This window comes from Tachysurus fulvidraco, chromosome 12, assembly GCF_022655615.1.
Source record: "Tachysurus fulvidraco isolate hzauxx_2018 chromosome 12, HZAU_PFXX_2.0, whole genome shotgun sequence".
Taxonomy (NCBI): Eukaryota; Metazoa; Chordata; class Actinopteri; order Siluriformes; family Bagridae; genus Tachysurus; species Tachysurus fulvidraco.
Window position 1 is genome coordinate 11449395 of NC_062529.1, and position 12053 is coordinate 11461447.

General features: G+C 36.9%; 4 protein-coding genes across 8 annotated transcripts in view; 2 read left to right on the forward strand and 2 right to left on the reverse strand.

The window, feature by feature from the left end:
• Positions 1 to 1578, forward strand: part of eml5 (EMAP like 5) — a 42425-nt gene extending 40847 nt beyond the window's left edge. For all 4 annotated transcript variants that reach the window (XM_027172128.2, XM_027172129.2, XM_027172130.2 and 1 more), the window contains one exon: positions 280 to 1578. In XM_027172128.2, the coding sequence (XP_027027929.1) occupies positions 280 to 316 (37 nt within the window). In that variant the 3' untranslated portion in view covers positions 317 to 1578. The remainder of the gene's footprint in view (positions 1 to 279) is intronic.
• Positions 1579 to 2212: 634 nt separating this feature from the next.
• On the reverse strand, positions 2213 to 6469 carry isca2 (iron-sulfur cluster assembly 2). The gene is made up of 4 exons (XM_027172134.2): positions 6213 to 6469; positions 5738 to 5900; positions 3526 to 3641; positions 2213 to 2782 (listed from the first exon to the last, which is right to left on the reverse strand). The coding sequence occupies exons 1-4, from the start codon at positions 6284 to 6286 to the stop codon at positions 2608 to 2610; spliced, it is 528 nt and encodes a 175-aa protein (XP_027027935.1). The 5' UTR covers positions 6287 to 6469; the 3' UTR covers positions 2213 to 2607.
• A 144-nt stretch (positions 6470 to 6613) lies between these two features.
• Positions 6614 to 8925, forward strand: LOC113659397 (NPC intracellular cholesterol transporter 2). Of its 2 annotated transcripts, none has more exons than XM_027172135.2 (5): positions 6614 to 6713; positions 7025 to 7134; positions 7903 to 8010; positions 8183 to 8355; positions 8493 to 8925. In XM_027172135.2, exons 2-5 carry the CDS (start codon positions 7047 to 7049, stop codon positions 8577 to 8579), a joined length of 456 nt encoding a protein of 151 aa, XP_027027936.1. In that variant the 5' UTR covers positions 6614 to 6713; positions 7025 to 7046; the 3' UTR covers positions 8580 to 8925. The 2 variants fall into 2 exon arrangements, with proteins under 2 accessions (XP_027027936.1, XP_027027938.1); XM_027172137.2 differs by having other exon boundaries at positions 6668 to 6815.
• A 138-nt stretch (positions 8926 to 9063) lies between these two features.
• LOC113659398 (gsk3b interacting protein) lies at positions 9064 to 11325 on the reverse strand. Its single transcript, XM_027172138.2, has 3 exons — positions 11171 to 11325; positions 10498 to 10740; positions 9064 to 10421 (listed from the first exon to the last, which is right to left on the reverse strand). Exons 1-3 carry the CDS (start codon positions 11207 to 11209, stop codon positions 10263 to 10265), a joined length of 441 nt encoding a protein of 146 aa, XP_027027939.1. The 5' UTR covers positions 11210 to 11325; the 3' UTR covers positions 9064 to 10262.
• Between the last annotated feature and the right edge of the window lie 728 nt (positions 11326 to 12053).

Genomic DNA, 12053 nt, shown 5'->3' on the forward strand with positions numbered 1-12053 from the left:
ACTGACCTGTAAAACCACCCATTGTTTCTTAGTCAGATTACATTAGAAATGAGAAGAAGAATCAGAATCTCTTTAACATGCTGTATGTAAACACAGGAATGTGTCTTACACAGAACAAAAAAAATATCACTTTAAATATATCATTACATTTTGGTTCTATTTTGGTTGAGTAAAAAAAAGTCTGATTTGACACATGGTGTTGAACAGATGATTTTGCTTCATGTTATGGTTTGTAAGCATTTCATTTCTAACTTGTCCAATTTTCTGTTTCTTAAACAGTTTGTTTGTGTGGAGGTGTGTCCATGTTCCTCACTGACACATGCCATGCCACTATAAACCCAGAGGAAAAGGGAGGAGGATGAGCATCCAGGACAGATGCTCTTGATGGTCGTCGGTTTCCGATGTTTAAAGAAACCAGGTGCATGTATCTGAACAAGCCTCCATTCCCACCTTCACACCTGCCTGAACCACACTGTATTGTCTGCTCAGTCTGATTGATGGTGAAAAAGAGAATTTAATTTGATGTCTGAAATCTCCTCTGTGTACCTGTATGCCCTGCCTTGTGTTTCACACCATCCCTGGGATGAAGATAAAATGTTGTTTTTTTATTTACTTGTGGTATGTCTGCATCATTTGTTCCTTGAAGTGTGTAAGAGTTTCTTTCAATCAAATGACAAACCAATGTGTAGCAAGCAAAACAGGATTAGCCTTAAAGCTGTCTTTTTTATGATATGTTGTACCTCTTGGTTTAAAAGTTTCCTTTATATCTGATCACACTTGTTTTTATGTGCTTACCATATCTTGATGTATTTGTTCTTGAGTCTGGAATCTTTTCATTAACAGTCAGAACTCTAGTGGCCTTCTCCCTGAATGTAACACAGATGTTATATTCTTGGATGTCAGCATGCCAAAGCATACTATGCACTGTACACTTGACCTGCTCACTGTGGTTTTCCAGTGGTCTTTACTGTCATCCCTGAACATGTTATTCACTCATCAGAACCTCAGATCCTCCCTGCACATGTAGGTGACATTCCAAACCTTAGCATCTTTAGCTTCAGAATTAACCATGGTGTGTGTGTGTGTGTGTGTGTGTGTGTGTGTGTGTGTGTGTGTGTGTGTGTAAGAAATGTAGGCTTTGTATTTTGTGTCTGAGAACAAATTTTTAAAGGAAAGATGATTCTTGTTCAGTCTTTAAAAAAAAAGGAAATAAAGGGGAATGGAGGATGGGTGTTGATGCCGTGTTGCATCATATAAAAATCATTACTCATTGTGCTGCTAAAGGTCATTTATCACGTTAAGGAACGAAGAATTTGTTTCTTCCATGAACAGATTGATTATTACTGAATAGGAATGTTCCAACTCAAGAAAAACATAAAAGTAAATGGAGATTATAACATGCAAAATGTTTTATATTTTATTTGTTGTCATACCGATTAATAGTGCAAGATGTGTTCAGTGCATATTTTGATTTTCTGATATTAATGTAAATATCAATTGTAAAGGCATTTTTTGTATATTTTTGTGAAATGTTTTCTTAAAAGTCAAATTTGATTAAAAAAAGGAGTGTATAATGAATTGTGTGATCGATGCTTTTGTACATAACATTTTAGGGGAAATTAGATCAGTCCAATCAGCTGAAATTCTCACCTACAATGCAGTAAACAAAGCAAAACAACATGGAGCTGCTGTCGCTGTGATCTAATCAAAGATGGGAGATGGAATCCAAAGAATTTACTCAGAACTAATCAGGGATGTTATCAGCTGCTAAAAACAAACCTCTCAGTCTACTGTGACTTCAAACCACTGATGTCTAGAGCTGCTGCGCAGGACGGCTCAGGAAATCACTGATCTCTCATTATCATGGGTGAAGGAATTAAAGATGGGGATGAAATGACTTTAGTCATCAGTGAAACTACAGTATCATCATTGTAAATGTTAATTACAAGCAAGTCATGTTTTTGGGTATGCGTGCATGAATATATTTCAAAGAAATGTCATATTCAACCAGTATTAATACAGTTACACTGGCTACTGATAAGTCTCCAGTACCAAAAGCAGCCTTCATAGTAGAGCACATGTGCACACACACACACACGAAAATGTGGAAAGAAAAGGAAAGAAAGCTGAAAGTCCATAATAATAGTCAGCTGTAAACACAACATGAATACATTTTAAAAAATTATATTAAAAATGCAAAGATATTCTGAAAAATGTTGCACAAATCTTTATTTTATTCTTATATCTTATTTACAGTCTGTATGTACAATTTGCAGATATTTTAGTGCTTTCCCATATTCAGAATCCATGTGTTTTATGACTGTAGCCTCACATCATAAAATGACAATATTTTGTACTGTTTGTTTCTATTCACTTACTGTATGTGGGTGTGTTTGTAACAACTAAACGGACCCATTAAAGTGTGGCTTGTTTACAGATACAATGAGGATGTTACTGGTTCTCTATTCTGACTTATTTCTGTGCATGTGGCCTGCGTCCTCTAACACACCTGATTTAACTCTTTGTACTTCCTTCATCACTGGAGAAACAAAAATGGGGAACTGGGATTGAGTGTTACTGCTAAAATATTTGTGATACAGGAACGTTTCAGACTTTGACAGAGAAAGAGCTGCCACAAGAGCAGCCATGTTCTGCCTGTGGGTTCCTGAGAACCTGAAAGGAGGAGCGGATGAGCTCCTGACAAAAGTCAAGCGTTGCTCCTTTAACAAACTCCAGACTCTCCTCATCTACAATCACACCAACGCCGTTCTGCTCAAAAACCCTGCAGGGGTACAGACACACAGATACAGAGACAGATGTCAAAGCCTTAGCATTTTATTCCTACTGCAGGTGAAAATACAGATTTAACAGAAACACAGAGATACGCTACAGTCTGCATTTTTAATTATTTGCCCAATAATTCCTCACGGATGTCGGACTAACTGATGATGAAAAGTCAGACAAAATTAGCTACAAAACATTTCTAACCTACTGTATATATCAATTACAACTTCCTTTAGTTATAGACACAGTCACATTTCTTAATCTAATCTGTAAGCACTGCACTGCGGTAACAAAAAACTGAACAAACAAACTTTAACTCTGTAAATAAAGAACATGAATCCTTCAGTTAAATAAAAAATAAATTAACTTTTCATTTATGATGTGCTGTTGATGTTTGTCTGATTCTACATTGACATCACAAAACTTTAAGTGTTTTTGGTCAGAGATTTGCTCACACCTAAGTCCACTGACTCATTTGTTTGGCAAAGAAACTTTCATAGACCAAAGTAAACAACTAAACAAACTTTCATTAAAAGAGAGTTTCAAAGAAACAAGCTTTTCCTTTTTATTTCTCAGTAGTAAGAAGAAACCTGGGGACATGCCTGCCTGTATTATCTCACACACACACACACGCAATGAATTAGAATATTTATTTAAGCGCTTCTTACTATATCAATGCACACATTCATGACAACTGTGTTATCAGCTAAGAAAGTCTGCCTGAATGCATGATTGTGTTACCTGTCATCTTCATTTTTGACAGTCTCCACAGAAAACTTGTACTGGAACCCAGAACAACCACCACCCTCTACCAGTATCCTCAGATATTCTCCCTTCTGCATGATTTCACTCAGCTTCTGCACACAAAACACACTCCATAGTAAACATTATGCATAGCTTTGTTATATACATACCTCATGCTGGCACAGCCATGATTACACCAGTGTGCCTGAGTTAAACCTTTAGAACAACAATATTCATATGCAGAGGTATACATTTTTATTTATTTATTTATAACCTTTGTTTCCTATATTTATGCTTCTACTCTATAATTACTATGCACCATCCCAAGACAAATTCCTGTACATGTAGACCCTACAGTACCCGAGTCTGATTCTGGTTCTGAAAAGCTAGCCGAGATTTTGAGTTACAAGTAAATATGTTATTTTCATGACAAAAGTTAGTTTAAAGCTCACCTAAGGGGCAAAAGTTCGGGTTTACTATGCTTTTCTGCTTTGTTTTCGTTTCCCAGTCCAGTGGTAGTAAACATTTAAAGATAACTGCACATAGTCTATGTCTCAGTCTAGTAAAGTCATGTAAAATAAAGTTCAACCTTCCTGTCGCACTTCCCTAAATGATGGTTTCACTGCATTAACTAAACCATTAACCCGTATCATGTTTTGTTTTGGGGTTTTTTCCAAATGTACAGGTGCTGGTCAATAATTAGAATATCATCAAAAAGTTGATTTATTTCACTAATTCCATTCAAAAAGTGAAACTTGTATATTATATTCATTCATTACACACAGACTGATATATTTCAAATGTTTATTTCTTTTAATTTTGATGATTATAACTGACAACTAAGGAAAATCCCAATTTCAGTATCTCAGAAAATTAGAATATTACTTAAGACCAATACAAAGAAAGGATTTTTAGAAATCTGGGCCAACTGAAAAGTATGAAGATGAAAAGTATGAGCCTGTACAGCACTCAATACTTAGTTGGGGCCCTTTTTGCCTGAATTACTGCAGCAATGCGGCGTGGCATGGAGTCGATCAGTCTGTGGCACTGCTCAGGTCTTATAAGAGCCCAGGTTTCTCTGATAGTGACCTTCAGCTCTTCTGCATTGTTGGGTCTGGCATATCACATCTTCCTCTTCACAATATGAAATAGATTTTCTATGGGGTTAAGGTCAGGCGAGTTTGCTGGCCAATTAAGAACAGGGATCCCATGGTCCTTAAATCAGGTACTGGTAGCTTTGGCACTGTGTGCAGGTGCCAAGTCCTGTTGGAAAATAAAATCTGCATATCCATAAAGTTGGTCAGCAGCATGAAGCATGAAGTGCAAAGACAGCGTCAGAAGCATCTCGCCTGGGCTAAAGACAAAAAGGACTGGACTGCTGCAAAGTTATGTTCTCTGATGAAAGTAAATTTTGGATTTCCTTTGGAAATCAGGGACCCAGAGTCTGGAGGAAGAGAGGAGAGGCACACAATCCACATTGAGGTCCAGTGTAAAGTTTCCACAGTCGGTGATGGTTTGGGGTGCCATGTCATCTTCTGGTGTTGGTCCACTGTGTTTTCTGAGGTTCAAGGAATCACAGCCATATACCACAAAGTTTTTAGAGCACTTCATGCTTCCTCCTTTCTTTGTATTGGTCTTAAGTAATATTCTAATTTTATAATCATCAAAATGAAAAGAAATAAACATTTGAAATATATCAGTCTGTGTGTAATGAATGAATATAATATACAAGTTTCACTTATTGAATGGAATTAGTGAAATAAATCCTGCCGGATCTGTTGTCTCATTGCCTCTAGGTGTGAATGTGTGTGTATATTGTGCCCTGCAATGAACTCCCATCCAGTGTGTTTTACCAACCCATATGCCATTAAAGATCTCAGTATAGACTTTGAACCCACTGCAATTCGGACCAGAAAAGAAACAGTTAACGAAGACAAATAAACAGGCAAAGACAAACAACTTTCATTAGTTTTGAGGATGAAAAAGCCTGCAATGAGCTATGTGGTAGTCAAAAGAGTTCATGCATTCATTAGAGTTGATCTGCATGACTCACTGAAAGGATTTCCAAACATTTATTTATTAACATTTATTTATTAACTGTGGCACAACCTGAATGTCTGTAAAACACACCTAAATAGACATTTCACAAATACAAGCTTGACACACTTTGATGCTAATCTATCATAAACGAATGTGAGGATTTACAAACCTTGACACATGCATCACTAAGATGTACTTTATGCTCAGAGGAACTGGTGGAGGAGGAAAAGACCTGCTGTCCCTGTGATGAGCTGCTGCTGCTGCAACACAGTGAGGGGACAAGAGGCGACTCATAACGTGTCTGCCGAGATCTCAGTCCTACTGAAGACACACTGCAAAACAAAAACAGCTGTTAGTCAACTACACACTAATGAGTGTGAATGTAATGCCTGAGGATCGGTGTAAGATATTTATCAGTCAAACCAGCTTTTTTCTGTTGCATGATATGAACCAATGTCTTTATTAGAAGCTTTTGTTTTTATCAGCCCTTGACTCTGGTGATGCTAAAGTAATTAGCATCCATTAGCAGCAGCATGCTAGCAAACCGCACACTTACAGCGGCTCGTTTTTATTTTATTTATTTAATTAATTTTCTCTCAGGTCAACTTTACAAACTTCCCATTAAGTAACAGTAGTAAACCTACTTTATAGCGCTCCATGCTCTTGTTTTCAACGCGCGTAGCACCAACGCACTAGCAAGTGACATCTTCCATAACATAGCAACGACTAAAGGGGTTGCCAGGTATTTGTATAAAACCCCTTTCCTTTAAAGCCTTTTAAAATGATCGAAACATTTAGGTAACGTATATTATATACAATGGCGTTATTTATTACATTATAATTAAATCAGTAAATTTCTGAGCCTTAATTTCTGACTAAACAGAGCTTATATTTAAACGGCACATTTAAAATATTGGATTTTAGAATATTTGGCCACGAGGTGGCAGGTGACAGCCTCTCACCTCGTCAATGTTAGCAATTCTATTGGTCGGATGATTTGAGAAATGCGTCTGTGATTGGCTGAAAGCGCTGTCAAACTAATCACGAGTTAAGCGCGTCACTACCGCGTGGTTATGACATAAAAGAACTCCGAACAGTCTTGTGATTAAAGGAACTGGGAGCGACTGGAGGTCTAGACAGACGTGGTGTGTATTAACAGCTCTGAAATCACTGCTTATCTGTTTGTTTGATTTTTTTACATTATGAATATAATTCAAGGCAAATAAATCGCAGTTGTTTAATAAGAGGTAACTAGCTTGGTCAGTGTATTTGGGTGGTGTTTGGTAGCATTGTGAAAGTTTAAAGTTTAGTTAGTTTTGTTAAAGTTTTGTGTCGCGTCTCTCACGTGTCTGAATGGGACCGTGGTGTGTGTAGATCCAGATTTAGGTCAGAGTTCATTTGGGGATGTTTGTGAAAGGGGGAAGTATTAAAAGGATCAGTGTTTTCTGTGTAACAGGTAGTGAAGACTCACCTGTGCGATGGCTTTGCGTTTTGTTCTGTCTGCCTTGTCTCTCTCACTGCTGCTGGGCTTCTCAAGTGCAGAGCCTGTGAAGTTTGTTGACTGTGGTGAGTAATAATGTCTATTATCTATAAAACCTTTCCCTTAATGAGAGAATGGGTATTCTAACTCCTAAGTCTAATATTAGTCATCATCTTAGTCTAGAACCCAGTGAACAAGTAATAGGTTGCGTTTTATTTACTGACTGAAGCTTCGATCACTTCTGTAAGTCACTCTGGTTAATATGCCAAGAATAAATATAAATCCGAAAGCAAGCAGCAGTGCAAACAGGAATGCTTTATCATTCTGAAATATATAACAAAGCATGTTTTTATATGATGTTACACAGAATTGTTTTCACTTTTATTTTTGAAAGTGTCTTTTTGTGCAGTTTGCAGAATGATTTGAATTTAAGAATTTTAGTTTTTAAGTGTTATTACAACTTTTTTTTTGTAGCCAACCATTGAGCTGCTGCAGCCTTTATTATTTAATTTTATTATTCATTTTCACTGTTATAAGTACACTTGTGTACTTATAACGGTGTTTTGAGAGAAACGTTTGTAAATGTAATGATTTAAAATGTTTCCGTGATTTTAATGATCACTTTTAATGATGAGTTAGTATTTCTTCTATTAATCGTTTAGGAAGCACCACAGTGAGCTCCCTCATCACATTATACTGTTTTCACTGTGCAGCATGAATCGGGCTGTGCAATAACCTTTTGAACATGTCTGACACATTTAGTCATGGTGTGAGTCAGTCATTTATCATTTCACAGCTGTTTGAGTCATTGTTTTGTTTTGTTTTTTGTTCCTTTAACCATTTCTGCAATCTAGGCTCATCTGTTGGAAAAGTGATTGAGGTTGATATTATACCTTGCCCGTCTCAGCCATGTCAGCTTCACAAGGGACAGTCCTATGGTGTAAATGTGACCTTCGTTAGCGGTAATACACTTGTACTGCTTTTCCATGGTCATTATCATGTACAATCTGATCATTTAAAACTATAAATAATAAATTTAAATATGAATAAAAAATAAATGTGGGCCTTCCGTAAACTATTGCCACAAATGAAAAAGCACTCAAAAAAACCTTTGATTATGTGCCTAATTTTCAGAGGTTGACAGTCAGACAAGCAAAGCTGTGGTCCATGGCATGATTGCTGGTGTCCCTGTTCCCTTTCCAATCCCTAATGATGATGGCTGCAAGTCTGGAATCCAATGCCCTCTTCAGAAACAAAAGACTTATAGTTATCTCACCCAGCTTCCTGTTAAATCAGAGTACCCCTGTGTAAGTTTTACACTATCAGTATTACTCATGTTGATCAGAACCAGTAGCTCTACACACTTAACAATCAGAACAGAATTTTATCTGGCAAACCCACAATGGTAAACTTGTGACTGGACTTTTCTTTTTCTTTCCTAAAGATAAGACTGGTTGTGAAGTGGGAACTTAAAGACGACTCCAATAAGGATTTGTTCTGTATCCTGTTTCCTGTCCAGATTGTCAACTGAAAGTCTATACCAACTACAGAAAAGGAAAAAAGATGGATAATGTGGGTTTTTATGAACTTACTTTAATTTTTTTTTTTTTTAATGAAATGTTTTAATGTTTCTCCTAATAAGTAATGAACACTCATTTTAACTTTGGAGGAAATGTTGACTGATTTATTTGTAGTATTGGTGGTATGGTCTTAGTAATTGTGTGGATTAATGTTTAATCAAAATATCTAAATGCAATTTTCTGGATGCTGTGTCTACCCAGTGATGGAACAAATTTCCTAAAGTATCTAATTTTTTAAATATTGAAGTTATAATTATTTTACATGTATCTGTTTGAAATAAAGAACTTTTTACCTTGGCAGTGCTTGACCAACATTGTGCCATTAATGCAGGTGTGTTCCATTACTAATAATTAGAAAGTGTTTCTGCTTTATGGTGAATGGCCAGAGGAAATTTTCTGCTTAAAATGAAAACCAAATGCACTGACACACATCACTACCAAAGTACTTGTGTGCTTTTATTAAATTGTTTATCACTTTTCAGTCTCTTACACACACCCACACAATTTTTTTGCCTAGAGATTCAAAATAAACTTCCAGCACTTAGTGAATGTGTTTATGGTTTCAGACTTATTGAGCTTTGCAGAAAACGTGCACTAATTAAAAAAAAAGTACAGTCTGGATGATTAGCCTCATTTTCACAAAGCAGCAAAATCTGCTTCAGGCCAAAAGCCTACATATAATAAAGCATCAGCTTTTTCAAAGTGTCGCTCTTTCAAACTATGTGGGGAACAATTAAGGGTATGCAGTTAAATGGTGAAATAACTGCTGTTTCTTCTACTGTGATTTTATGAAACAGAGTTTAAGGCTGCTGTGCCAAAATCATACTAATATAATTCGAAATAAAATGTCGGCTGATGACACTGAATGTCAGGGAAATAATGCATTATGTACATTTTAAACAGACATTTTAAATGATATTTTCTTTCGTCTTGCAGCCCAAACTCTATATATTGCTATATACTGTTTGCTTTAAATAAATGTTAGGTAAAATAACACCATATCTGCTGAAAGCATAACCTTTCTAATACAACTGATGCTAAAGAAAGCAAAGTAATAAATCAATCATTTGAGCAAGACGGCAAAGTAAAACATACACGAGATGAGTCACATTTCCAAACTAAAAGTATATTGTAAAGAATTTTCACATTGGACACCACATTCCAGACCATCACAATAAGGCATCGTAGAAACCAACCAGTTTTTAAAAAAACAAGCAGCGTTTCAGGTCCAGTTTAGTCCAAATAGTAAAGCTTTATATGCTAAAACAGCAGAGAGCTGGCTTTTGTTTCTAGTCACAATATTGGCTGACCAAGTGATTAACAAATTTTGTTATTGGTCATGTGCAAAAGTATGTTCAGTATTTTGATGCCCTACGCTTCTCAAAATCATGACACCCTCTTTTTATTTCATACCATAAAACCCAATAAAAACATTGTCCCTAACTGTAAAGCTAATTAGAATCTGACCAAACAGTCTGTAAAATTAAGAGCACAACTAAAATAAGCCAGTAATGTGTTTTAGATAGGAAAAGGGTGCCGATGATGCTTGAAGCTGGCTGTTGCACAGATGTCAGGCATAAACACTAGCTAGAAAAAGATGTTTGGAAGCAAGTCCTGGGTTTGGGCTAAACTTTTCATTGTCCATTTTGTTTGAGCCTCTCTAGTCGCTGGAGCAGAGCATTTCCGAATGCTTCCCTGTACGCTGGGCTCAGAGAATCCAGGAGCGAGTAAACAGTCTCATGATACTGAGCGCTCAGACCTGCATCCGTCTGGTCAAAGGTGTGTCCCACCACCTGCAATAACGCAATCAGAGATCAAACACATGCTGTACAGCGGTATTGAGACCTCATTACGCGTTTCTACACTCACCCTGAGCCCAGCTTCACTGAGCTCCAAGCAGTAGCGCTTTCCTTCTCTCGTCTCCACGTTGATAAAAGCCAAATCCAAGCCGTTGCTAAGAGATTTCGACACGAACATCATGTTTACTGCGAAAAGGACGTCGCTGACGATGGCTTCAGCCTCCAGCCTCATGTCTTTAACACCGTGCTCAACACAGCGCTCGTCATAGGAGCACATGGGTAGATCCTCTGGTTGGTAATCCACCTCCATGCCCTAAACACAGGACAGAGCACTTTACTGCGTGTCTGAACGATTCACTGTCGCTGAGTCAAATGGGAGAAAACTGACGCAGTCTAAAACAACAACAAAAAAAGGCTGGCTAGATACTTTATACCGCCTCCTGGAATATTCAAGCAACGTAGTGACAAAAATACATAAAAATCAACGGTCGTGCTTGCATAACAAACAGAAAAGGCAAGTTAACGGTACAAACTCAACCAACATCAGCTGTGTGTATATACACAGATTAGCATGCTAGCTAGCTAACACTGGCTAATAGGAGAACTGCGAGCTAGTTCTTATTTAAGCGAATAAAGTGCCGTGAAAAGACATATGTGTGACACTGTGAGATATAATACACAACGCAGGTGAAATAAAGCGTTATTACAGTTTGTATAAACATTTAATAATGTTAGTTACAGACCTCCTCCGGGGACATTTCACCGGTGCACTTCCGGCTCATGCCGGCTGAAGGGGTGTGTTCACTACCAACTATTCATGCGCATCGTTCTCAAAATATCTGAAATTGATTATTAAAACGTGCACGACGTGGAATGTTTGTTACTTGTTATACAACAGCGTGATTGAATGCTAGAGTTTGATCGCTCAGAAGGTCAATATTATGCTTGTACAACAGCTTTGCCATAAGTGCGAAAAATAACCAACTTGTCTCGGGTGTTGAACAGCAAAATAATAATAATAATAATAATAATAATAATAATAATAATAAAACTAACAGTATTCAATAAAAGTGATAAACTTCTAAATATTTATAATTATGTTGTGTAACTGTTGCTATAATGTGTCATTTATTTTATTTGTTTACCTTTTGATAACAATTTTTCATTGAGAATTTAAGCTGTGTTTTGTTTAGACTTTTATGTATTATTCAATTTATTATATGTTGGGGACTTTTATTTTGACACCTCGTTTCAAGAGTGTGCTCGAATGCTCAATTAACGTGAGACTTCTAGGCTAAGTTAATGCGATTATTTTGTTGTTGATATTGTTTAGTTTTCACGGTGGATTTGGAGAAAAGCCTTCAAATAAATCAGTCTTTGGAGAACCGCTCGTGTATGTGTGTGCTTGGAGGGAGTTACATGTTGTGTTTTTCCTTAAACGATGTATTTCTTTTGAATATCCCAGAGGCATTCACTAAATTCCAGGGGTTTCATTACCACGACGTGAAGTAGGCGTGTTTCTGGAGGTCTTGGAAAACTCAAATAAACAACCAAAAACTACGGATAGAGTTAGAGTTAGAGTTAGAGTTAGATTATCAAATATGCCACGCCTACCCGATGACGCAA

Bases quoted from the DNA above. Each gene is read 5' to 3' on its own strand.
- isca2 (XM_027172134.2), bottom strand. From the start codon at position 6,286: ATGTTATGGAAGATGTCACTTGCTAGTGCGTTGGTGCTACGCGCGTTG. The intron at 5,901-6,212 runs GTAGGTTTACTA...TTTGTTTTGCAG, and splicing joins AGAGCATGGAGCGCTATAAA to TGTGTCTTCAGTAGGACTGA. The intron at 3,642-5,737 runs GTTTGTAAATCC...TTTTGTGTGCAG, and splicing joins TTAGTGATGCATGTGTCAAG to AAGCTGAGTGAAATCATGCA.
- LOC113659397 (XM_027172135.2), top strand. From the start codon at position 7,047: ATGGCTTTGCGTTTTGTTCTGTCTGCCTTGTCTCTCTCACTGCTGCTG. The intron at 8,011-8,182 runs GTAATACACTTG...CCTAATTTTCAG, and splicing joins AAATGTGACCTTCGTTAGCG to AGGTTGACAGTCAGACAAGC. The intron at 8,356-8,492 runs GTAAGTTTTACA...TCTTTCCTAAAG, and splicing joins TTAAATCAGAGTACCCCTGT to ATAAGACTGGTTGTGAAGTG.
- LOC113659398 (XM_027172138.2), bottom strand. From the start codon at position 11,209: ATGAGCCGGAAGTGCACCGGTGAAATGTCCCCGGAGGAG. The intron at 10,741-11,170 runs GTCTGTAACTAA...TCCTGTGTTTAG, and splicing joins GTGAAATGTCCCCGGAGGAG to GGCATGGAGGTGGATTACCA. The intron at 10,422-10,497 runs GTGAGTGTAGAA...GCGTTATTGCAG, and splicing joins TCAGTGAAGCTGGGCTCAGG to GTGGTGGGACACACCTTTGA.